We start from the raw sequence: 23,591 nt of genomic DNA on the forward strand, positions 1-23,591 counted from the left end.
GGGAGGTGTGGCTGCTGTGTTGGAAGCCTGCTGTCGCAGCCTCTACCTGCTGCACCTTGGTGTGGGGCGGGGCCAGGCCTTCTCAGCGGGGCGGAGCAGGGCAGGGCAGGCCAGGTCCTACCCGAGATTAACCCGGAACTAACAGGCTCCTTTGGGAAGGCCTCGGAGCCCGATCAGGAGTGGGAGCCTGAACTGTGAGTGCAGGCCACCGAAGCCAGGGTTTAGACAGAGGACGGTCCTCCTAGACCCTAGACCAGGTCCACCCTCGGCGGGAGGTGGCACATTAGTGCCAAGTGCGGGCGGCCACAGACTATGGCGCCCCCGCGGAACGTGGTGAAGATTGCCGTTCAGATGTCTGACGCCATCCCACAGCTTATCCAGCTAGACCAGGTCAATGGGACTGTCTGAACTCCGCCTCTCATTTCTGGGTTGTTCCTTTCCCCTCTGGCTAGCCCAGCCCGCCCCTCCCAGAAGTCCCTCACCCCAACTCCTTACCCTCGCACCTTGAGTGACAACTCCACTTGCAGGCAAAGCCCCTGGCCACTGTACTGAAGGAGGTGTGTGACGCGTAAGTGCCGCAAGCCTGGGCAAAATGGGGGAAGGGCAGGTGGGAAAGGCGCCCCTGGATGTCGCAAGCAGCTTCCTGCCCCACAGGTGGACCCTGACTCATCCGGAGCACTATGCCCTGCAGTTTGCTGATGGGCACAGGAAATACATCACAGAGAATGTGAGCCCCCTCCTAGCCCCATATTCCTCAGGATCGCTTTAACCCACCTGGTTTTGATTCCATATATTCATTCTCCCTGCTCTGAACGTGAGCTCTTTTACCGACAATCCCCACCCCACAAATGAATGATCCAGATGACTATTTCACAGAGCCCTCCGTAACTGCGTTCCTTTCTGCTGTCCCCTCCAGAACCGCTTGGAGATCAAGAATGGAAGCATCCTGTGCCTCAGCACTGCCCCAGTAATGGCCCTTTCCTCTCCTTTCCTACCCCTCTGCTGGGTAACTTCACTGCCTAGTACCCTCTGTAGCTGGTCTGGAGGCCCCAACTCCTTAGTGCCCCACCTAGTGGACACCCAGACCACCACAGCTCCAGTTATTGGAGTAACACTCTCTAACCACTTCCTCTCTCCTCCAGGATCTGAAGGCCCAGCAGCTACTGGGTAGGCTGCAGACCACAAGTCGTGAAGGGTGCTGTGAAGTCCTGAGAAACCTGGTCCTGCTGGCCCCAGACATGACTTTTGCCCAGGAGGTCATCAGTCGTGATGGACTTCAGAAACTAAGCACCATCATTGAAAATGGGGATGAGTGAGCACAGGACCCAGGAGGACTGGGGGACGTGGTAGGGCTTGGAAATCTTGCTCTAATCCTGCTCATCCCCAGATGTTCTCTATAGCCTAGGGGAGATGCTGGCCCTTGGACTAAGGGCTTTCTTGGAGCTCATGGAACACGGTGTAGTGTCCTGGGAGACACTCAGCACCCCCTTTGTCAGGAAGGTATGTGTCCTTTTCCAGGGGCAATGGAGCAGTGCCAGCATCTAGCCCTCATGAACGATACTGAGCCCCTCTATCCCTTACAGGTGGTATCTTATGTGAACATGAACCTGATGGATGCCTCTGTGCAGCCCCTGGCTCTCAGGCTGCTGGAGAGTGTGACCTTGAGCAGCCCTGCCCTGGGCCAGCTGGTGAAGAGTGAGGTGCCACTAGATAGGCTGCTGGTGCACCTGCAGGTGTAAGCCTCTAGGGTACAGTATGAACAGGGGAAATAGTGCTGGACTCCAGAGGGATAGCTGAGCCTGTTCTTCCCTTTGCCATAGAATGAATCACCAGCTGCAAACCAAGGCTATGGCACTGCTCACAGCTCTGCTGCAGGGGGCCAGCCCCGCTGAACGTAAGGTGAGTCCACAGTGACTAAATGAAGAACAGCAGCTAGTGTGTGCTGTGCTTCAGCTTAGAGCAAAAAATCATCTAACCCCCCTTCTGACCCACTGCAGGAAATGCTTGACCACCTATGGAAGAAGAATCTTCGCCAATTCATCTACAAGGTAGGCTGGACCAGGCCAGGGAGACCCTCTCCCCAGTCTTCCTTTCCCTGAGTCTCACTCAAGCCTGGTTATCTTCCAGAACATCATCCACAGTGCATCACCCATGGGAGACGAGATGGCTCATCACTTGTACGTGCTGCAGGCTCTTACCCTGGGGCTGCTGGAGCCACGCATGCAAACACCAGTCGACCCCTACAGCCAGGTGCACGGGGTACAAAGGCTGGAGAGTTACCTAGAACTTTGCTTTGAATCTATGATCTTGACATGCCCCTTTCCATTAACTTCAGGAACAGCGGGACCAGCTGCAGGCCCTGCGCCAGGCAGCCTTTGAACCAGAGGGGGAGTCCTTGGTCACAGGGCTGAGTGCTGACCGCCGCCGGTCTCTCTGTGTCCGAGAGTTCCGCAAGCTAGGCTTCTCTGTGAGTTACTCCTACCTTAGTTCCCACCCGAGCCTCTATCCAGGCTACAGTTATTCTAGGACCATGTTCCTATGAGCTGCCTGCACTCTTGTCTGTAGAACAGCAACCCAGCCCAGGACCTAGAGCGTGTGCCCCCTGGCCTGCTAGCCCTGGACAACATGATCTACTTCTCCAGACACGCACCTAGTGCATACAGTCGGGTTAGTAACAGGCTGGGGCAGAGGGATGGCAGCAGCTCAGCTTCCTCAGAGTCTCCATGGAGATCCTGTTACCATTGTCTATTCCACTGCCATAGTTCGTGCTGGAGAACAGTAGCCGAGAGGACAAGCATGAATGCCCCTTTGCGCGTAGCAGCATCCAGCTGACAGTGCTGCTGTGTGAGCTGCTTCACGTTGGGGAGCCATGTGAGTTGGGCTGGATCTAGAGTATCTGGAGACAGGGGACGGAAGGGCAGAGAGGGCCAGGGGCTGTAGATACTTTCTCCCTGAGCCCCTCCTGCCCCCCTGCCCCAGGCTCCGAGACAGCCCAGGACTTCTCACCCATGTTCTTCAGCCAAGACCACAGTTTCCATGAGCTCTTTTGTGTGGCTATCCAGCTGCTGAATAAGACCTGGAAGGAAATGCGGGCAACACAGGAGGATTTTGACAAGGTTGGTGGGATGGAAACAGCACGGCCAGGGGATCTTCTGGGAAGGGGTCCTGAACATAGGTCCTACACTGAGCTTCGGTGGTCCTAGGTAATGCAAGTGGTTCGGGAGCAGCTAGCCCGTACCCTGGCTCTGAAGCCCACCTCCCTAGAGATCTTTCGAACCAAACTGAATGCCCTCACCTATGGGGAAGTGTTGAAGTTGCGACAGACAGAGCGGCTGCACCAGGAGGGCACGCTGGCCCCTCCTATACTGTAAGTTGGTAGGGACCCCATTTTGGGACCTCAGTCCCCATTTTCCCCAGTGCACTGTAGGCCATGCTCCAGGTCAGCCCTGGTTAATGACTCTCAATCATCCAGGGAGTTGCGAGAGAAGCTGAAGCCAGAGCTCATGGGTTTGATCCGCCAGCAGCGTTTGCTCCGACTCTGTGAGGGAATGCTCTTCCGCAAGATCAGCAGCAGGAGACGCCAGGGTCTCTAAGTGGGCTAAAGGTGTGGGGAGGGGACTTAGCTGGGGTCAGAGTCCTCATCACTCCTCTCTTTTCTGCAGACAAACTATGGTTTTGCTGTTTATCCCCCAACCACAAAGTACTGCAGTATGGGGATGTGGAGGAGGGTGCCAACCCACCTACCCTAGAAAGCCTACCTGAACAGCGTAAGAGGGCAGGGCTGGGGCTCCTACACCTGCTCCCTCTCCCTATAGGAGAGGTCGGCCTTGGGCCATGATGGTCAGCCAAGTCTCTTTTCTACAGTCCCTGTGGCAGACATCAGGGCACTCCTAATGGGCAAGGACTGCCCCCATGTCCGAGAGAAGGGCTCTGGGAAGCAGAACAAGGTGACTGCAGTAGGGTCAGAGGCTCTGCCCCATCTTTCCCTCTCTGCTTGTTTCCTGCTCAGTGTCCTTATTTCCACTTTCCTAGGACCTCTATGAGTTGGCTTTCTCCATCAGCTATGACCACGGGGAGGAAGAAGCATACCTCAACTTCATTGCCCCCTCCAAACGGGATGTAAGTGTCTGGGCCAGGTTGTTGGGCAGATGGGCAGGGGAACAGATGGACAGGCTCTCACACAGTTGGTCCTGTCCATCCTTAGTTCTACCTGTGGACAGATGGGCTGAGTGCCCTGCTAGGCAGTACCATGAACAGTGAGCAGACTCGGCTAGACCTGGATCAGCTGCTCACTGTGGAGACCAAGTTACGGCTGTTGGACCTAGAGAATGTGCCCATTCCCGAGCAGCCTCCCCCGGTACCCCCACCCCCTACTAACTTCAACTTCTGCTATGACTACAGCATCACTGAGCCTTGACTGAAGTTAGGCCACAGTTGGTACTGCTGTAACAGCCACAAAAAGGGCTAAGAATCACAGACAACCTGACCAGCTGAGGCTCTAGCAGAAATAAAGTTAGCTTGGCTTATAGGTATGTGTCAAGTCAGTTCTGAACCTGTGGGCTAAACCTGTTGATAAACATACATGTCTTTCAACACAGTAAATGACCTAAGGGCACCAGGTGAGCCCCAAAACTTGGACAGCTAGCTACCTCTGGAAGGGCTGGTGTTGGGTGGGAGTAGATAGGGACTATTGCCTTTCTTGAAGTGAGTCTTTAGCCTCCCTTAGTTCTGGACATGAAGAGGAGGATGACCTGTCATCTGAGCAGTCAAAAGAAGTGACTGGAATATTGGCCAGCTGACAGCAGCAGCAAGGCAGGATGCACCGCCCCAAATGGATGCCTTCCTGGGTACCAGCAACAGGGGTCTGTTGGGAAGCTATGCTTTCAGAAGGCTCCTAGTCTGTCCTCATTTCTCAACTCTGCTTGGCCCTCGCCCTTGTCCTCTGTGGAGTGCAGAAACCTTTGGTGAGAAGTGTGAGGGAGAGAAAGGGGCAGATCAATGTAAGAGAATTAAGATCTAACTCCTGATCGTAGTGAGGTGGTGATCAGACAAGCCAGAGTGTGGGGTCAGGAGTGCTGAGACATGGTGGGTCCAGGTAACAGTCAGACTCCAGGCCCCTAAGACAAATAATTGCAACCCAGTAGCCCCACAGGATAGGCCAACAGCTACCACTACCCTGAGTAACTGCTATCTACCATTCATTACTCCTCAAATACTGTGTTTCACATGCTAGTCATTAATGCTGTGCCTTAAAAATTGATTAAATGCCATTTCCTTCGGAGAAAAGTACCAGCAAAACATTTGACCCTGTGAAAAATAAAACAAAAAACCTGTATCCCCAATCTTCAGACATCAGGGCACCATGATGTCCATGCTTGGGCACAAAGCCTTGCTATTGTACTTATAACTTTTCTGAGTTCAAAATGGCAAGGGGTAATAGGGGTCCCAATAGTCAATTCTTCTCAGCACCTTCAATTACTTGTCCATGCCACCTCCATTTTGGCACTAACCCCCTGACTTAGTTTCTAGTCTTGCTGCTCTGAGCATTTCAATAGCTGCTACTCCAATACTGCAAAGTAGATGTGGTTATATAATCACACATACTCCCTGTGATGGTTTGAATGAAAATGACCCCTATGGGCTCATATATCTGAATGCTTGGTCCCCAGTTAATGGCATTGTTTGGGAAGGATTAAGAGGTGTGGCGTTGTAGGAAGAGGTGTGTACTGGGCATACACCAGGCCCAGTCTAGCTCTTTCTCTGCTCCCTGTGGCTCGGGATGTAAGCTCTTAACTACTGTTCCAGTACCATGCCTGTCAACATATTCCCCACAACGATTGTCGGGAACTCACCCTCTGATACTTTAAGCAGGCCCCTAATTGAAGTGCCTTGGTCAGAGTATTTCATCACAGCAATAGAACAGTAACTAAGGCATGTCCTATATTGTTCAACACCTCACTACTGTTTTGTTGTCATGGTTACCATGAATTGAATTGAACTGGTGAGTTACACAGACATGTGTTTTAGTCCTTCCATTGGTCCCCAGGGTTCTTGTAGCCAAGCTAGGATCTTCCCTATATTCTATCAGAGCCTACACATACCTTCCATACCTGAGCCAGCACCAGTCTGTCCATCTGACCTCTGTGCCCTGTCATGTTCACTGCCTTGTTGCCTTCCTTGACCCTTTAAGTTCATTGCTGCGTAGGTTCCTTGCCCTCAGTGCTGTTCATGCATTTCCTGCATATGAGACTGCCCCTGCCTGCTGGCTTATTTGTCTCCCTATCGGGTTTGGTGACTGGAAGAACAACAGCACTTCTGGAGAATCCCACATGAAGCTAGCTGCTTCTAGAACTGATAAACAGACACAGTATGGGACACACAGAGGACCAACTGGATAAGACTACCTCAGAGCTGCCACTGGGAAGTCATTGGCATTGTTCAGTGTTTGGACTCTATGGCCACATAGGATCCTCTTGCTCAGACATGCTGTCCTATTTCTTACACTATCCCAAGACAGCATATGAATCTGGTAAACAGTTACTCCTACATCTGGTTAGGACCAGGGTCTTTGCAGCAGGGCATGCCCAAGGGGTAGGGGAAGAAGGGAGAAGTTCTGGGAAAGGCCTCCAAAATTTCCCATGGGAAGAAGCCAGGACCCCTTTATTCTGAGAACACTGGAGGAAGACATAGGATCTGGGATCTTTAATCTTATTTGGGTTTGCAATGAAGTTGGTGGTTGGCTGCTAGAGCGCAGGCTTTGGGTCTGAGTAGGTGGCTGGCAGGAGGCACAGAGTCTGGCCTCCCCAGCACCAGGCCCAGCCCACCTGTGGGTCTGCCCTTTATAGGGTCCATGGCAGCAAGGGTAACTGGAAAGACCTGCTGCCATCTGTGGGTACACTGGTGCTGCAAGAGTCCCGATTGCTTCCATCCAGAGTCTTAGAAAAGGTTCTAGAACAGGGGAAGGCAGGAGGCACTGGGGCAAACTCAGCTCCAGAGGCCTGGGCTAGGACTATATTGGCGAGGGAAGATGAGCTTCAGGCTAGTAACCGACCTGGCCTCAAAGTGTTAGGGTCAGGTCAGCCCCTCCCACGAAGCGAGACTGGATGCAGGTCACCTGAGGCAGCTGGGCCTGAAAGTGTTTGACAGCTGCCATGTTGATACCAGGACACATGGCCACATCCAACACTCGAAGCTGCTTGCATGCCTGCCCAATGGTATCCAGAGTTCTGCAAGGAGGATACAGGATGAGTGCCTAACCCAGTGTGAGACCAGAGCCCAGCCCATGTGTTGTGGCTACACCTGTTCAATGCAGTGCCGTCAAACACTTACTGCTCTGTGAGCTGACTGCAGCTGGACAGGTTGAGATGCTGCAGCCTTGGCCACAACCTGGCTGCCTGGGCCCATCCCTCATCACTGAGGTGGCTGCAGTGACTCAATGCCAAGCGCTCCAGGCTAGGACAGCCCCTAGCCACAGCCACCAAGCCCATGTCTGTGAAAGCTGGCAACAAGCTCAATGACAACTGCCTCAGCTGAGGGAACTGGAGCACCTGCAAGAATATGGATATAGACTGGCACTGGGCCCCAAGCCTGGGCCACTTCCAGGTTCCTTGCTTGTACCAGAAACCAAAGAGAAAGGGACTCTAAGCACAAAGTGGGTAGCCCAATCCCCTAATGTCCTCAATTTAGTCACACCTTGGCCAGACTGGCATCAGTCAGCTTACTGCAGGCAGTGAGGTCCAACTCCTGCAGGGCCTGGAGCGTGAGCAGGGAGGAGCCCTGTGGCTCAGAAGTGGGCTCCTGTGGGTCTGGAGCCTGATTTTCCACCTCTTGGTGTAGCTGTGGGAAGAAACCCCTGCTTCTCAGGTTCTTCTTAAGTTTTGCCAAAGATTCAGGGCAGCTTGGGCCAAAGTCACCTCACCCTCCCTAACTTTAAGGATCTCGTACCTGGGGACTTAGCACAGGCTCATCACTTGGCTCCTTCAACCCCAAAAGCCCCCAGTCCTGGAGTTCCTTACACCAAGCCAGGCGCAGGACTGACAGGTGATTAAGGTAGGTACAGATGGCCTGCATGGTCTGGTTAGTGAGGGCCATGCAGGAGGACAAATCCAGCACCTTGAGCCTTGGGCCCAATGCTGGGATCATGGAGAGCACCGAGGCATCCTGAGAGGAGGACAGAAGGTTACAAATGGCAGCTTGTGCCTCCAAGCTTGGCAGGAGGCACCAGCTAGGGGCTGATAAGGTTTCTTGGCCTGAGAGCCCAAAGAAAGAAGCAACATGGTTCCGTGCTGGCTGTGAAAGTTTGGAGTGCACAGGGTGGGCTGTGAAGTGTGGGAGACCTCAAGGGGTTTGCTGACAGAAAAAGACTATGGGTGGGACAAGGAAGAATGGACAGATAGTTTAAGGCGGCTGCTATGCCTGCTTCCAGCCCTGTTGAAAGGATGTGAAAGGCAGCACTCTAACCACAGCCCACTGGACCAGAAGGGGAAAGGTGAACCAATCAGACATGTTTCCTATGGAATCTGACCCTCAAGTGTTAGCGCTCTCACCACCATGAGAAGCTGGGGGCAGCAGGAGCAGAGCAAAGAAGCTGGTGTAGATTCAGAGGGTTGTATGGAGGCAGGAGAATACTGAGAGACACGGGTGGCCAATGAGTGGTTAGTGGGAACAGTGCTTGCATGAAATGAAGTTGACATAGGATTTACTTTGGAATGTTCTTGTCATGGTAACAGGTTAAAGGGATAATGCACACAAGAGGGACCAACTGATATTCTCAGACAGGAATGCCACCCATAGGCCAATGCTGTGCCCTATGAAGGATCTGACTTCAGCTAAAAGGTGACCCTGCAGCTCTCAAGTGATATTCCCACCCCACAGCCCTGCCTGCTGAACATCTTTAGTACAACGCCTACGTTCTGAATGGGGAGTTCTCTGACTAGCCCTGACTGACTTGGAAATTCTTTGTAGACCAGGTTGGCCTTGAACTCAGAGATTGTCCTGCTTCTGCCCTCTGTGCTAGGGCTAGTGGTGCATGCCACCACTCCCCAAGCTTCCAATCACTCATTCTTTCTGGGCTTCCTCCATCTAGAACTCACATATGGTGTAGGATCTTTCTGAACCTGGCTAGTAAGGACTGCAAAGGCATTTGCCATGTGTCTAAGCTCCTGTTTTCTTCCAAACCATGTCTCAATTTCATTCCTAACTACTACATCTGGGATGCAAACACTGGGTAGCTTCTCTCTGGGGGCATAGGCCCAGCTCCCCCAGGTTCCCTAAACAGAAGGGAGGGAAAGTAGCTCACCTTCAGTGAAGAGCAGTAAGCCAGCCTGAGGGAAGTCAGTGCAGGTGGAGCTCTGCGAACTGAGCCTAGGACCTGGGCCAGTTCCCGACCACTCACCAGACAGCATTCAGCCATATCCAGGCTCTGCAATTCATGCAGGGACCCTAAGGCTGTACATCCTGCATCCGTCAGTCTCTGCAGTTTCTTCAGACTCAAGTGCCGCAGGTGGCGTAAGCCTCGGCTCACAGCCAAGAGTGCCCCATCGGTTAGATCTGAGCAGCCACTAAGGTCCAGGGAAGTGAGACCAGGCTGCTGGCGGCACAGGGTGGCCACAGCGTCTGAGGAGAGGTCTCTACAGCTGTGCAAATTCAGCTCCTCTAACTTCAATCCAGTCACTTGGCCCAGGGCTTGTAGGGCCTCAGGTGGCAGACCAGTACCACTGAGGTCTAGGGCACGCAGCGTACCGGCTCGTTCCTTGATGAACTGGAGCAAGTTGTGAAAAGAAAGCTGGGAGGGAGAGGAAACCTGGGGGCTGATGGAGCCCCAGGTTGGGCTTAACTCAAAGGTAAGATGGCAGTAAGCCAAGGAGAGGCGCTCCAGGCTGGGGAAGCAACCACTGAGGTGGTTGAAGCTGAGGTCAGTCAGGTCACGCAGGCCAGCCAGGCTAAGATCACGGAGGCCACTCAATGCCTTTCGGACACACTGTGCTGTCTCAGGCTGAGCCAGCAGAGTGCCTGATGTGAAGAGACTGTTGCAGCCACTGAGGTCAAGCGTACGAAGGACTGGACATCCCAAGATCAAGGCCAAGAAGGACGCCTCTGTGGGGCTGCCCCCACCCAGGCATAAGCTTTCCAGGTGTGGGCCTAAGTGGTAAGCAACAGACTCCAGTACCTGGTGCGAAGCTGGCGAGCCATCCAGATTGGTCAAGCTGATGCAGGAAATGCCCCTGAGGCCCAAACTCTTGATGGCTGAGAGTGAGGCAGAGGACACAGGAATGTTGTAGCGCACATTTGTCTACAGGGTAGCAGCAAGCCTGAGGTTAGATTTCTCAGAGGTTGAAGACAGTCAAAAAAGGCCCTTCTACAATGAGCACCCATCCCTAGTGTGTGTGTCATGTGTAGCTGAGGAGATTGTAAGCAAGCAGTGGGACCTGGGACGAGAAACTAAGCAGGAGGTAAGAAGACAAATTATGCTGGCATTTGGAAGAAAATGACTATTGGGCCAGGCAGTGGTGGTGCACGCATTTAATCCCAGCACTCGGCCAGCCTGGTCTACAGTGTGAGTTCCAGGACAGCCAGGGCTACACAGAGAAACCCTGTCTCCAAAAACAAAAAAAAAAAAACCACACTAGATGCCCACAGAGGGACAAGGATAGTGTGGAAAGTGAGCTAATGGAGCACAGGAGAGCTGTGACCTATAGGACACCCAGTGATGCCTTCAGGAAGTGGGAGATCAAAGGATGCTGGATCACAATCTTTTGGAGTTTCAGATCTTGAGATCCATGAAGCCAGCCAGGATCTTGACATTAGCAACCAGCTTCCCCAACTTTCTAGAGAGGATAGAAACAGCACTGAGCAGACGAGAAGGCAGAAGGGCAGCAGATGTCACTTAACTTCTTGGGATCCAGGTACAAGGGCACTGGATCACTCTGGAATACTAGTGGGATTAGCACTGAACCTAGTCCCCTGGTGGCCTGAGTGTCATGAATATGTACAAGTAGTGTAAGCAGAAGTGTGCCTGCACATGCATGTGCATGTATGTATTCTAGCATGTGTCACTACCTGGAACACCTGTATCACATCTCTGCATGGGGCAGGACCTAGGAGACCCCAGAGAAGCCAAGAACATTACGCTGGACTTGCCTGGAAGAGAATGAAGAGCTCATGTTTGGAGCTGGGGTACAACACAGGAGTTCAGTTCAGGTTTAAGATATGGCACTGGATGGCTTAGCAGGAGCTTGAAAGCACCCAACTAAGGGAAATATTTCCATAGAACCTTCCCTGATCTCACACCAAAAGGAGTTAAGGGGAAGTCAGTACAAGCTGCATGGAATTGATCTGTAGTGGGAGGGAGAACAGCTGGAGACGTCCAAATCCTATCCTATCCCCTAGCTCAGGGATGCAGCTCAGGAGTAGAGGGCATTATCTAGCATGTGTGAGGCTGAGCTGGACCTTCAGGGAAAAAAGTCACCTAGTCCAATCTCCCTACCTGTTGCCTAGGCAGCAGGAAAGTGGTTCTTTAAGAAGGTGTTAGTTCTATCAACATGGGTCTGATGCAGGAAAGTTGAGCTCTGGAAAACACTTACCTTTGTCAGTAATAACAAAAACACCCCCTTCTCTGCATCCCTCAGAACAACCACCAACAGGCTTGGCGCTGACTGGTGGAAGGCGGTGCTGATGAGCAGCAGGCCATCCTGCAAATCTTAGCAGTGCCCTCCAGTCCTACAGCCCATCCCTGGGGAAGGGAGAACAGCTGGCTTCTTCCTTAGCAAAACCAGCCACTGTAAGGAAGAGCCAAGAACTGGGAGCCGAGACTGTACGTCAATTGGTAGAGTAAATGGTGGTTCAAGACCCTGCATCACGGAAACCAGGCATAGTGATAGATTCCTATAGGCCCAGGGTTAGAGGCAGGAGAATCAAAAGTTCTTGGTCATTTTTGGCTACATAGCAGGTTGAAACATGGCTGGGCTACATAAAACCCTGTCTCAAAAAAGGAAAAAGACGGACCATCTTCCTGGTCTTTCTCAGAGGAATCAGAAGCTGGCCAGGGTCCCCTTCCTGATCCCACTTCAATTGTGGTTTTTCCCTGCTCCCTGAAGAGAAGCACTCACCACAGGTCCTAGGTCCCTCTCTCAAATTCAAGGAGCGCTAGGGAAAGTTCCTAGTGTGACAAGCTGGGGAAGGAGATGTAAAATTCAGAGACAGAAGGCTATAGAAAGAAAAGTGGAAGCCGACTGACTCCAGCCACTGAGAAGCCCTGCACACCATGTCAATCAGTCTGATGCCAAGTAAAGCAGAGCTGGAGGAGCCATGAGCAGCTCCGTTGCTCAGGCAGCGCTCACCCCCACCACTCATGTGGCTTAGAAGTGAGCCTAAGAGCCAGTCTGTGCTAACAGCTACAAGCACAGAGGAGCTCGGCTACTTCCCTCCTGAGAACTTAAGCAGGCAGGAATGTTCTGCCATTTTAAACTACCTCTCTGTGAACAAGATGAACAAACAGCCAAGAGAGGGCACTGGCAATCACCCCAGGGTTCAGTCCACAGTTGGCAGACACAAGACAAATGGGAAGGGTCTGGAACAGAGGGTTTCCAGCTTCTTGGGGAGAGAGGATACTTGAGACCATACCTGGTCCCTGCTGGTTTTTCTGTTTTGGTTTGTTTCTAATTGTTCTGAGATGAGGTCTCACATAGCTCAGGCTGTCCTTGAACTTGCTATGTGGCAGATGATCTTGACCTTAGCTTAGCTTCCACCTCCCAAGTCCTGGGATTGATTATAGGCAGGCATCACTACTCTTAGTTTTATGTAATACTGGGAATCCAGCCCAGGACTTTTTACTAGGCAAGTACTCAACCAACTAAGCCAGACCCCCAGTGACCCCGACCACTGTTACTCTTAGCCTTGCCAGGCAGCCTAGAGCACTTTATACAATGGTCAACCTGCTCCTGATGTCAGCTCCTGGATAGAATAGGAGGGGGCGAAAGGGCAGTCTTTTAAGAATATTTGCTTCTTTGAGGGGCAGGTGCAAGCAGGGTTCCTGGGTTCTGGACTTCAGCTTTCCAGACCCTAAGAAACTGAGTTTGGAGGCCCGAGGGAAGGATTAGACGCGTACCTGCTCTAGGCTCAGCCTACGCTTCTACTCCACCCACAGGTGACAAGTAAGCCCTCCTTTCCCCATGTTAGCATCTTATGAGCAATTGCAGTCACGTTGGAAATGCTCACTTTTAAGAATGACAACTACCCTTGATTGTTGGAGGGCAGGACTCAGTACCTAGTGAAGTCTCACGGTGAGAGAGACGCGTGTGTACAGGTTTTGAGGGCCCTCTAATAGAAGAGTGTTCTCATCTGCTCAGTCCAGGAATCCAAAAGCTAAGGAACCTGCTTTTCATCCAGAAAACTGCAGTGAGATACAGAAGTCCTGGTCTCTGGAGGACAGCAGTGGAGAGACTATGAGCTGCTCCATAGTGACCAATCCAATGGTGGCAGCCCAGGACTTCCAGGGCAGTAGGCAGAATTTGGGAGCATGTGGGTCATACAGCCCATGTATCCTACCCTGACTTGGCATGATTTAGTCCCAGCTTTGCCTTAGTTGGCTACCATCTTCCATGGTACCAGTAGCTTATGCAACTGCTTCCTGCTCCAGCTGCCTATGTCTGGGTCTTAGATGGCAGGCTCTGTAGACTACTCTCTGGTTTATAGTAATGGTGACAAGCAGTGCCTTAGATGCCTGTATACCTACAGCTTGGCCTTTCACTGTTCTTGGCTTAGCAGGGTCTTTGTAAACATGATCTGGAGCTCCCAGGTAGCAATGGCAGCTCTACAACAGTAGCCACTAAGATCTCAGCCATGAACCCTAGCCTTCTCTCTTCCTTCCTCCTTGCTCCTTCTCTCCCATCTCACCTCTACCCACGAGCCTGCCCACTCTCTCTGCCCTCTTCTTCCTTGCTGGACTCTTGAGACTTCTCTCTCCTGAGGGCTTGTAGTCCTGCTCCCTCATGCTGCTGTACCTGCTCTTCTTGCCTAGCTGTAGATAACAAAGCCAGCTGCCCACTGTGGTTCGTGCTGAAGAGAACAAAGCCAAGGCTTTTCCTATCCCACTTCTTCCATGTCTCCCTTCCAACAAGCCAACCATATTCTCCTGCTCCGAGCTTGCTGCAAAAGCTCCTCTGCACCTAGCCTTCTTAGAAAAGGCCTGCTCTGCTTCAAAAGCAACCGAGGCATAGGGAATCCCCTCCCTGTTTGCTAGCTGGCTCTTACCTCCAGCTCCTAGTTTTTGGTTCAGAAAGTCCTTTCCTCTGGCTTGCTAAGCTGTGGGTACCTCATCTCTGGGAATCCCACTGGTTTTGTCTTTTCATTGATCCTTCCTTTTGGTTTGGTTTTGGGAGGAGAATCTTACTACGCAGTTCAAGCTGGCCTTGAATTCACTATGAAGCCCAAGATGTTTGTACTTCTATGCTTGTACTCATAGTAATCCTCCTGTCCCAGTCTCCTGAGTATGATAGCACCTTTTCTTACCTCTCCAAATTTTCTCTTTCCAGTTTTTCCATGGGAAACACAGGGGACATTCACATCCATTGTCTGGCCACTTAGCTCCCCTTTGTCTCATCTGTTTACTCCTTCCTGCCAGAATCACTCGCTCCTGGTCACAACTCCCCTCTCACAAGTCACCACCATGTAGGAGCTTCTTTACTCTCCTTACTATGCCGCCTGCTGGGGAAGGGCTGTAGCACTTAGCCTGGTCATTACATCCTGGTCATTACTGGTCCTCTCACTCTTTAGCCTGCTTTCCATTGGTCTGTCTGGAGTCATCTACAGACCCAGACCATGGATGAGCAGGTTCTACCTGACAACACACATGTGTACAGTCTTTGTCCTCGTCCATGTGCTCTGTTACACTGTACTTCATCCTATGGGACAAGACAGCTTTGCTCTCCTTTCTGTGGTGGATGAGTGTGGTCTAAGTGCATAAGTGAGTGAGGATCCACATGGGAGCCAACATTCCATGCCACGCTCTCTTCCCCAGAGACAGGCTCTCTCACTGAACCTGAGCTAGGCTGGCAGCCAGCAGCCCTACTGATTCTCTTGTCTCTGCCCAACACAGCATTCAGGTCAAGAGAGTGGGTTATGTGGGTGCTAGGGATTTGAACTCAGCTCCTTACACTTTCAAAGCAAGCACTCTTCCCCACTCTACTGAACCATCTCTCCAGCCCTATCTTCCTTTCTTTTTGTTGTTTTAGGAAACAGGATCTTGCCCAGGGTGAACTCTAACTTGCCTTTATCTTTCTGCCTGAGACTTCCAAGTGCTAAGACTACAGACATGTACCTCCATACCTGGTCCAGCTACTTTCTGATCCATATTATTTTCCTCAACCAGACATTAGAGATTAACTGCTTCATGGAACTCTCTAGAAACCCTGAGTTTTAAAAAATGTCCGATTCTGAGTCCATCATCTATCCCTGAATACGCCTCTCCTCCTACACTCTTAATTCCTTCCTAGGGTAACTCCAAGTTACCATCCCTTCTGCTCCACTTCCTTCATGTACTGTGAGCATGGTGACACTCCTTCAACTCCTGGCCTTCCCATGCCTCCTTCCAAGTGCTGGGGTTACAGGCGTGTGCCACCACACTCCACAGGACAGCTTGTGCCATGAGCCTTATGCTGCCAGTCTCTCTGTAGGACTTTACATTGTTAGTGACCCTCTCAGCACTGTAAATGCTCTGCAGGCTTGGTCTGCTGCTCTTCTGCTCCTCACAGCTTTCCCTGAGGTGGAGCTACTCAGATTTGGGGCTTTTCTTCCATCCATTTTTTCCAGCTGAGTTCAACTAAAGCCCAGGGCACTATCCATTCCAGTCAAGCCCCTGCCAGCGCTACACTCCTCATGCTTCCCCTTCTCAATGACACCAAGTCTGGATTTGTTACCCACACCTTTCCCTTCAGTCTCTCACAGAGATATTCAATTATCGACTGAATCTTGTCATCTGGATATCTCACACTTTAAATTTTCAACAAGTCCAATAAAATTCCTTTAGACATTAAGATTCATGACACCAGACAGACAATCCAACGGCAGGCTCTATTTACATATACACATTTCATATGCAACAAAGGACGTTTCCAACTTAACTTAGATACAAATTATGTAGGAGCTATTTGGAAACCAAACAGGTTAGCTTCATACTTTATCATATACACTAAAAAACATTTCACAAATGAAACATAATTCTCACCAATAAAAGTTAAAGGCAATCTGGGCATGGTGGCTCATGTCTATAATCCAAGCACTTAGAAGGCTGAGGCTCATAGATTGCTGAGTTCATGGCTAACCTGGGCTACATTGTGAGACACTGCCCCCCCCCCCCCAATTAAACTAAAAAAAGAAAACAAAACATTAAAACCATAAAACAGAAATTTTATTTTTATTGAACCAATCACTACTCTAAAAATCAGTTATATTCTTTAAAAGAATAAAAATATGAGCATGCATTGATGAAATCTCTGGAGGGCAAGGAATCTTTAAATAACCAATGAAGAAAAAGAAAGGAATCAGCAACACAGCTTAATACTGTATCTCATATATAAAAACAGCTATCTACAAATAAAATAAAAGAGCAAATAGGAATATATTTTAACAAATATATAAATAATTAATCTTTTGTTTTTCTGTTTGTTTGTTTGAGACAGGGTTGTTTCTCTGTGTAGCCCTGGCTGTCCTGGAACTTCCTCTGTATACCAGGCTGGCCTTGAACTCAGAGACCTACTTGCCTCTGCCTCCTGAGTGCTGGGACTAAAGGCGTGCACCACCACTGCCCAGCTAAAGAATTTATTTTTAATACATAAAAAGTTCATACAAATGGGCAAGCAAATTACTAAGACCCTGCCAGTTAAGTAATAAAGAACACAAATTGCTAATGAGACAAAAAAATTTAACTTCACTGATAAATCAAAATTAACACAAGATCACTGTTTGTCTTTCAAATACTACAGATCTCTGTCTTGCCTTCCTGCCTGGGCTGCCTCCCCAGCCTCTGTCTCACCCTCTAGTCCACTCTGCACTGTGGAGTTCTAAGACACAAATCACAGTGTCCTTGCCTGTCTTACCTTTTCTTTCTTTTTTAAAGATCTATTTATTTTATGTACATGAATACACCATTCTCCAGACACAGCAGAAGAGGGCATTGGATCCTATTACAGATGGTTGTGAGGCAGCATGTGGTTGCTGGGAATTGAACTCAGGACCTCTGGAAGTGTATTCAGTGCTTTTACCTGCTGAGCCATCTCTCCAGCCCTGTCTTACCACTTCTTAAAGGCACCACAGTAGTAGCTGGAAGAAAGCCCAACCTCTGCTGCACCTTGCAGTCTTGGGCACGTTCTTGGCTCTTCTCCTACATCTCACACAAAACTTAATCCAGTAATTTGGAATTTCCATATCTTGATGACAATTCTAGAAAAAGCAACACGTGTTCCTATGTCACCCTGATGTCACTGCATGGTCTCGTCTTGGTGCCCTTAGCTGGGTTCCACATTTTCATTGAGTGATATGGCACTGTACACATGGTATCATGATGTTACTTTCCTTCACTGGACAATGTGTTCCTTAGGGGGATGAGGTTTTATTCACCTGTGCACCCCAACTCTATACCATGAAACTACTTTGTATGAATGTATATATGGATGTATAGAAGTATATGTGGATGGATGGGCAGATGATGTATAAGCAGGGCCATGAGAAGAAGACAGGGATAACTAAGAATGGACCAAGTGAGGTGGGCACCTTACCTCCCGAAGGGCATTCCGGGCTGCACAGTACCAAGCCCGACTCACGAGGGAGGCCTCTTTCTGATCTGACAGAGGTAGGAAACTCAGGATATAAGTGAGCATCTGAGGGAAAAAGATAAGGTGTTTGAGAGCTGTTAGAACCAGAGGGCTTTAGAATCTACCCCTCTGGGTCTGAGGACATCAGAGCACTGGCTTCTAGTCCATCTTGGACCCAAAGCTTCATGAGGTGTTGACTTCCCTTCTCCAGCCTCGAAGCATACCTCGTGAGAACAAACCTATCATGAGCCACTTCTGAGAACAGGTTTGTATAAAGTAATAATCAAAACTCATACCCAGTTTAGTAGAAACAGCCCAAGCACTGGGCTACACAAACTTAGTCCAGGTTCCCCCCTTAGCTAGCCGACTTCTTTGAGCTTTGTTTTTCTTGTCTGTAAAATGGCAACTGTTGTGAGGTGTAAATAGGTTCTTGTGGGAAGTTACAAAACAGCATTTTCCACACATTTATAACAGAAGTCACTTTTTCACTTAGACAGAGTTTCAATATGTAACCTAGGCTATCCTGGAACACACTATGTACTCAGACTGGCTTCATCTGGCACAGACATTCTCCTGCCTTAGCTAGAACTCTATCTCATGTGTTAGAATTGTGAGTGGAGCCATGATGACCAGCTTTGGGAGCCCCAGTCCTTCCCATCTTCTCCATTTTCAGCTTGTTTTCTCAGCCAATTTATGGTAGGATGACACAACAAATTTGAGAGACTCAACTCTTCACTCCAACTGTGCGCGCTATAAGTCTATAGGTGGTGAGGTTGTGGCTGTCTGATGTGGGAAAGGGATCACTTGAGAGGCCAAGAACAACTCCTACTAACAGCCCTTTTCTTCTAGAATCTTCCCTTGTCGATTCCCATGACAATATTTTCTAGGCTTTACCATGCTAACTGTCCTATTTCTGGATTTTCCATAATTCCCAATGTTTACTCTTTTCATTTTCAGTTTACTTGTATAATACTGAACAATTTAATAGCTTTACATTGTCATACTAACCAAACATTAGTCCAGTACTGGGATTCTATACTCAAAATAGTTCTCAACCTTAATCTCAACCAAAAGTGCTATTTGTCCTCAGTCCAACTTTGCCCTTTAAAGGCAACAGTATACTCCCTATTTCAGGTCCCTAGTGACACTTGGACTCATGTTCTTCCATTCTCTGCTCACAAAACTGAAGTTTCAGGAAAGGCTAACCAAGACTCCTCAAGTCCCAGCTCTACGACTTCCCAGGTAACTCCAGTGGCAGCATGTGACTTCTCTCAGCTTCAGTGTCTGAAGAAGTGAAGGTGTTTTAAAACAATCTAGATCATCTTTACAGGGACGATGGCTGTTACTGGTATTTCTACCTTTGCAATTTCACCATATTAAGAACTCCAAATTTTAGCCCCTAGAGCTAGATTCCTTTTGCAGCTCCTTTCTATGTTCAGCCTTGTTAATCCACATACAGTCCAGTTTCAGTATCCCCAATGAAAACCTTCTGGGTTCACCAATAATCTCACAACAACATCTCTGCTCCTGGGTCTACACTGCCAGACCTTCATGCCTAGTTGGGCCTGCTGCTCCGAGAACATCCCCAGCCCATCCTCCCTACCGACACAGCACATCCACCTCTCCTCGCAGATGTGGGGCTCTCTCTGGGGAGTACTTCTGTAGTGACTTTACTAGCCCCACTGTGTTTTCTCCTTCCTTCCCAGATGCTAAGTACATATTCATTACTCACCCAATATTTACTGGATTAAAGATAGTCCTTTGCCTCTACTTTCACCAAAGGTTTGCTCAGGGAAGGGGTGGGGGGATAAAGGAGATTATTATTCAGAGGAAAATAACCAGGACCAGAGAGAGGAGGCATGAGGAAGAGTATGGATGGGCCTGGACTGACTAAGCCCCCATCCCTAGGGGGATAAGAGAGAAGACTAGACTAAGAGAGTGGCTGACCTATCTTCTGAATGATCAACCCTGGGAGCAATGTTGAAGGGAAACATGTCTTAATGGAAAGAATCATAATTCATTAACCTGAGAAAGGAGTAGCCTTTCTAGCAGGAAAGGAGATAGAGATGGGGTGGAGTTGTCATCCCATGAAACCACCCCAAAGAATGACTACTACTGGTCACCCATGGGATTTACAGGGATGAATAGATACCTTCTGGGACCAAAAGGGAATAAGATGTCATTGACTGGTCTATGTCAAGGAGAGGATGTGTTCCAGGACTCAAGGGAAAGGGCCCGACTTCCTAGGGCAATGAGAGGGGGTTGCCAACCCTCAGGGAGAAACGGAAAGAGAAGCCATTTCAAAAAAGGTACAAGACACAAAGCCTGCATCTGTATCTCCTTGCTCATGAGGGGAGAATAGTCTTGCCCCTGGCTAAAGGAACAAACATCCCATGGGTTTGAATAATACAGGGACAGCCATCCCTGGGGGTCTAGGATGAGAAGCAGGCTTGTCTTTGATTGAGGACCTCGGGTTCGGTCCCCAGAACTGATAGGGCGGGAGCAACTGCGAGGATGGTGGGGGAGGGGCGGAGAAAATGGAACGACCATTCCAAGGGGCCAATGGGGATAAAATTGATTACCCTTCAGGGACGGTGGAACGGATATCATCTAGAACTGAGGGGAAGGGAATGGCCATCTCAAGGGAAGGGGATGGGCAGACAGTCTGTCCTTATTGAAGTGATAGAGCAGCCATCTTCTGGGGTCAATGGGTAAAGAAGAGGGCATGGTATCCCAACCGAAGGGGTCGAAGTGGCCCCAAAGAGGGCCGTTACCCAGAGTTTGCAGGTCCTGGGATCCGCCTGGCGGCTCGTTTCCGCCTGGCGGGAGGTGCCGGGCGAGCTGTCAGATAGCCTTTCCCCAAAGCTTGAGACCCCGAAGGCGGGGCCTGTCCCCGACTCAGGCCTGAAGGACCGCTTCCTCTCACCTCCAGAGGCAGCGAGTCCGCCATCGCATCTCTGCCGTCTCCGCCCCCACGCAAGGTTTTCTGGGAAGTGTAGTCCCACCGTCTCAGGGGCGGGGCCTGGGAAGGAAATGGAATCCACTTCCGTCCAGAATTCGACGATTTCGGTCTGTACCGGAAGTGCATGGGCTGCCGATGTGGTGTCTACTGACTGCAGTTCCAGTTTTTCGCCCTTGTTTCCGTGGTATTTGCTTCGCACCATGGCGGTAAGGGACAAGGCGGAGTCCGCACCGGCATAGTTTTACCGGTGTTGGGAAAGTGAAAACAGAAGGACACGAAGGCATTGGGCCAGAGAGGGGCGCCGTCCAATGGACCGTGCTAGAGCGAACGGGATGCGGGGAGAGTGGCAGTGCAAGGACTACAGAAATAGTGTTGGAGGCTAGGGCGGGCGTTGGGGGTGTGAGGGGATGGGGAGTTGCCAGTTCCAGATCTAAACTACTACCCCAGAGACTGGAGAGGGACGCCATTAAGTTTCGCTGGAGTTCTCCCGTAGAGGTCCTCAACCCAAAGCTTCACCCTACCTGGAGAGCCAAAGAAGATACTAACGTAATTTGAATTGTTTTGGGGTGAGCATTAGGCAATCATAACTGGGGGTACAGTAAAGATGGTGTCCTAATGTAGTAGGAAGATGGACTAGAGGAGTGGTAGGCATCTCGGGGATTGCTGGGTTTGACAAAGCACGGTAAGGACTTAGTTGCGGTGCAGATAAAGCTCTGTAGGTAACCCGGCTGGTACAGGGAGTGAAGAGGATCAAGGGAAAAAAAAAAAAAAAAACAAAAAACAAACAAACAAAAAAAAAAACAAAGCTCTGACAGCATCTCATCATCCATCTGCAGCCCAAAGGCAAAGTGGGTACAAGAGGGAAGAAGCAGATATTTGAAGAGAACAAAGAAACTCTCAAATTTTACCTTCGGATCATACTGGGAGCCAATGTAAGTTGCCTGCCTCGTGTTTTCTATGCCTTCTCATTCCGATCTGATTAGGAGTGCTGGTAAATGACAGCCAAGACTCCAAAAAGAGAAGGTTGTAAAGAAGTAAAGCCAGGCAGTCACAAGCCTGTAATCTCTGCACTAGGGAGGCTCAGGCAAGAAGTTGGGCAGTTTGAAGTTAACTTTGGACTACAAAGAAATCCTCTCTCGAAAAAAGAAAGGGGGGGGGGATGTGGTTAATGAGTGAAGCCCGCCATAGTGGTATATAACTGTAGTTCTAGCTATTTGGTAGACTGAGGTCATCGTGTATCAGCATCACCAGCAAATGCTGCCCCCCACCCCCAAAGTATCCAGGGGCTGAGTGGTTAAGAGCACTTGTTGCTCTTACAAAGGACCTTGGTTTCATTCCCAGCACCCACATGGTAGCTTGTGACCTTCTGATCCAGTGGATCCAATGCCCTCTTGTGACCTCTGTGGTACTGGGCACAGGGTTGGATGCATGGTGCACACATTGCAGGCAAAACCACTCATACACATAAAATGTATTTTAAAACATTTTTTAAAAAGTAGCCAACCACAGAAGGAAATATGGACTAGAAGTAGAATCAAAACATGAAGAAATGAAGGGGAAACAAAACAAAAATAAAAGTCCCAGCTGAGTGTAACTAACTCAGGTGTTATACTGAGACCATACTAAACTTATACATGTTACACGAAGGCTTTTCTTCCTGGACTGATATGGGGTTTAGAGTTGTCTGACTCAGAAAGCAGAGGTCTTCCACCACCTGGTTTCTTCCTCCTAGTCTGGCCCAATTCTTGGTCAGAGTTGAAGAAAGCCCATAATTTGGGGGGTGGCTTTCAGCCCCAGCCTGATCCTGTTTTTGCTCATAGGCCATCTACTGCCTTGTGACCTTGGTTTTCTTCTATTCATCTGCCTCATTCTGGGCCTGGGTAAGTATCCCCATCCTGGGAAAGGAGCGCTCACAGAGGGTCAGCGGCTGGCCTGTGATGTTCTTACCCTTGTTCTACAGATGGCCCTGGGCTTCAGCTTGGCAGTGTATGGGGCCAGCTACCACTCTATGAGCTCGATGGCTCGGGCATCCTTCTCTGAGGATGGAGCCTTGATGGATGGTGGCATGGACCTCAACATGGAGCAGGGCATGGCAGAGTGAGTGTCCCCCATCGCCAGCTCAGGTGAGCGGCCCCAGGGCTGGGGCGCTGGGGCCCACACAGCCCAAGACTCACAACTACTCTCAACCTAAACAGTATGGAAGGGGCAGGCCTAGGGCCAGCCTACTGTCCTTGGCAGCTTTCCCTTTATCCATAGGCACCTTAAGGATGTGATCCTACTGACAGCCATTGTTCAGGTGCTCAGCTGCTTCTCCCTCTACATCTGGTCCTTCTGGCTTCTGGTACGTGCGCTGGAGGGTTGGGCCTCCTAAGAGAACTTAACCCTCCCCATTTCTTGCCAGTCTTTGCAAGTAGCTTCAAGTTATCTCTTCTCTCCTAGGCTCCAGGCCGGGCCCTTTACCTCTTGTGGGTAAACGTGCTGGGCCCCTGGTTCACAGCAGACAGTGGAGCCCCAGCACCAGAACTCAATGAAAAACGACAACGCCGACAGGAGCGGCGGCAGATGAAAAGATTATAGCGTCCTTACTGTGGCCATAGGTTGCTGGGCGCTGGTTGGCTCTATTAGGCTGGTTGGCCCCATGCCTGGAGCAGTGAGGGACTAGTTTAAGGGCCAAAAGCAGCCTGAGTTATAGGATTACTAAATAAATAGTTTTGAATGTGGCTAATGGCTGTGTGGGTGATGATGCACAAAGCAGGAAGAATTTTAGTCCCATGATACTCTTTCTTGGCTCAGCGAGGCAGAGATCTTTAAAGAAGAAAGAC

General features: G+C 50.0%; 3 protein-coding genes across 9 annotated transcripts; 2 read left to right on the plus strand and 1 right to left on the minus strand.

The window, feature by feature from the left end:
* Positions 1–120: 120 nt before the first annotated feature.
* On the plus strand, positions 121–4,528 carry Elmo3 (engulfment and cell motility 3). Of its 2 annotated transcripts, none has more exons than XM_076915753.1 (20): positions 121–390; positions 528–568; positions 655–727; positions 917–1,006; positions 1,143–1,312; positions 1,401–1,500; positions 1,584–1,735; positions 1,821–1,899; positions 1,998–2,048; positions 2,128–2,250; positions 2,336–2,467; positions 2,566–2,667; positions 2,763–2,871; positions 2,980–3,116; positions 3,204–3,367; positions 3,473–3,585; positions 3,663–3,767; positions 3,865–3,947; positions 4,033–4,119; positions 4,205–4,528. In XM_076915753.1, exons 1-20 carry the CDS (start codon positions 313–315, stop codon positions 4,415–4,417), a joined length of 2,202 nt encoding a protein of 733 aa, XP_076771868.1. In that variant the 5' UTR covers positions 121–312; the 3' UTR covers positions 4,418–4,528. The 2 variants fall into 2 exon arrangements, with proteins under 2 accessions (XP_076771868.1, XP_034378409.1); XM_034522518.2 differs by having other exon boundaries at positions 122–390; positions 917–967.
* Positions 4,529–6,687: 2,159 nt separating this feature from the next.
* Positions 6,688–20,827, minus strand: LOC117722865 (Leucine-rich repeat-containing protein 29). Of its 5 annotated transcripts, none has more exons than XM_034522123.2 (7): positions 20,734–20,827; positions 17,772–17,873; positions 9,299–10,245; positions 7,945–8,160; positions 7,693–7,836; positions 7,330–7,547; positions 6,688–7,226 (listed from the first exon to the last, which is right to left on the minus strand). In XM_034522123.2, the coding sequence occupies exons 3-7, from the start codon at positions 9,410–9,412 to the stop codon at positions 7,058–7,060; spliced, it is 861 nt and encodes a 286-aa protein (XP_034378014.1). In that variant the 5' UTR covers positions 9,413–10,245; positions 17,772–17,873; positions 20,734–20,827; the 3' UTR covers positions 6,688–7,057. The 5 variants fall into 5 exon arrangements, with proteins under 5 accessions (XP_034378014.1, XP_034378010.1, XP_034378011.1 ...); XM_034522119.2 differs by having other exon boundaries at positions 9,299–10,291; positions 20,734–20,812; XM_034522120.2 differs by lacking the exon at positions 20,734–20,827 and adding an exon at positions 20,582–20,727 and having other exon boundaries at positions 9,299–10,291.
* On the plus strand, positions 20,815–23,489 carry Tmem208 (transmembrane protein 208). Of its 2 annotated transcripts, none has more exons than XR_004608644.2 (6): positions 20,815–20,975; positions 21,606–21,701; positions 22,590–22,649; positions 22,730–22,892; positions 23,026–23,110; positions 23,209–23,322. XR_004608644.2 is itself a non-coding variant. In XM_034522711.2 (6 exons), exons 1-6 carry the CDS (start codon positions 20,841–20,843, stop codon positions 23,344–23,346), a joined length of 651 nt encoding a protein of 216 aa, XP_034378602.2. In that variant the 5' UTR covers positions 20,815–20,840; the 3' UTR covers positions 23,347–23,489. The 2 variants fall into 2 exon arrangements, 1 of the variants encoding a protein (XP_034378602.2); XM_034522711.2 differs by having other exon boundaries at positions 22,730–22,866; positions 23,209–23,489.
* Positions 23,490–23,591: the final 102 nt, after the last annotated feature.

The sequence above is a fragment of the Arvicanthis niloticus genome, chromosome 18 (genome assembly GCF_011762505.2).
Source record: "Arvicanthis niloticus isolate mArvNil1 chromosome 18, mArvNil1.pat.X, whole genome shotgun sequence".
Lineage (NCBI taxonomy): Eukaryota > Metazoa > Chordata > Mammalia > Rodentia > Muridae > Arvicanthis > Arvicanthis niloticus.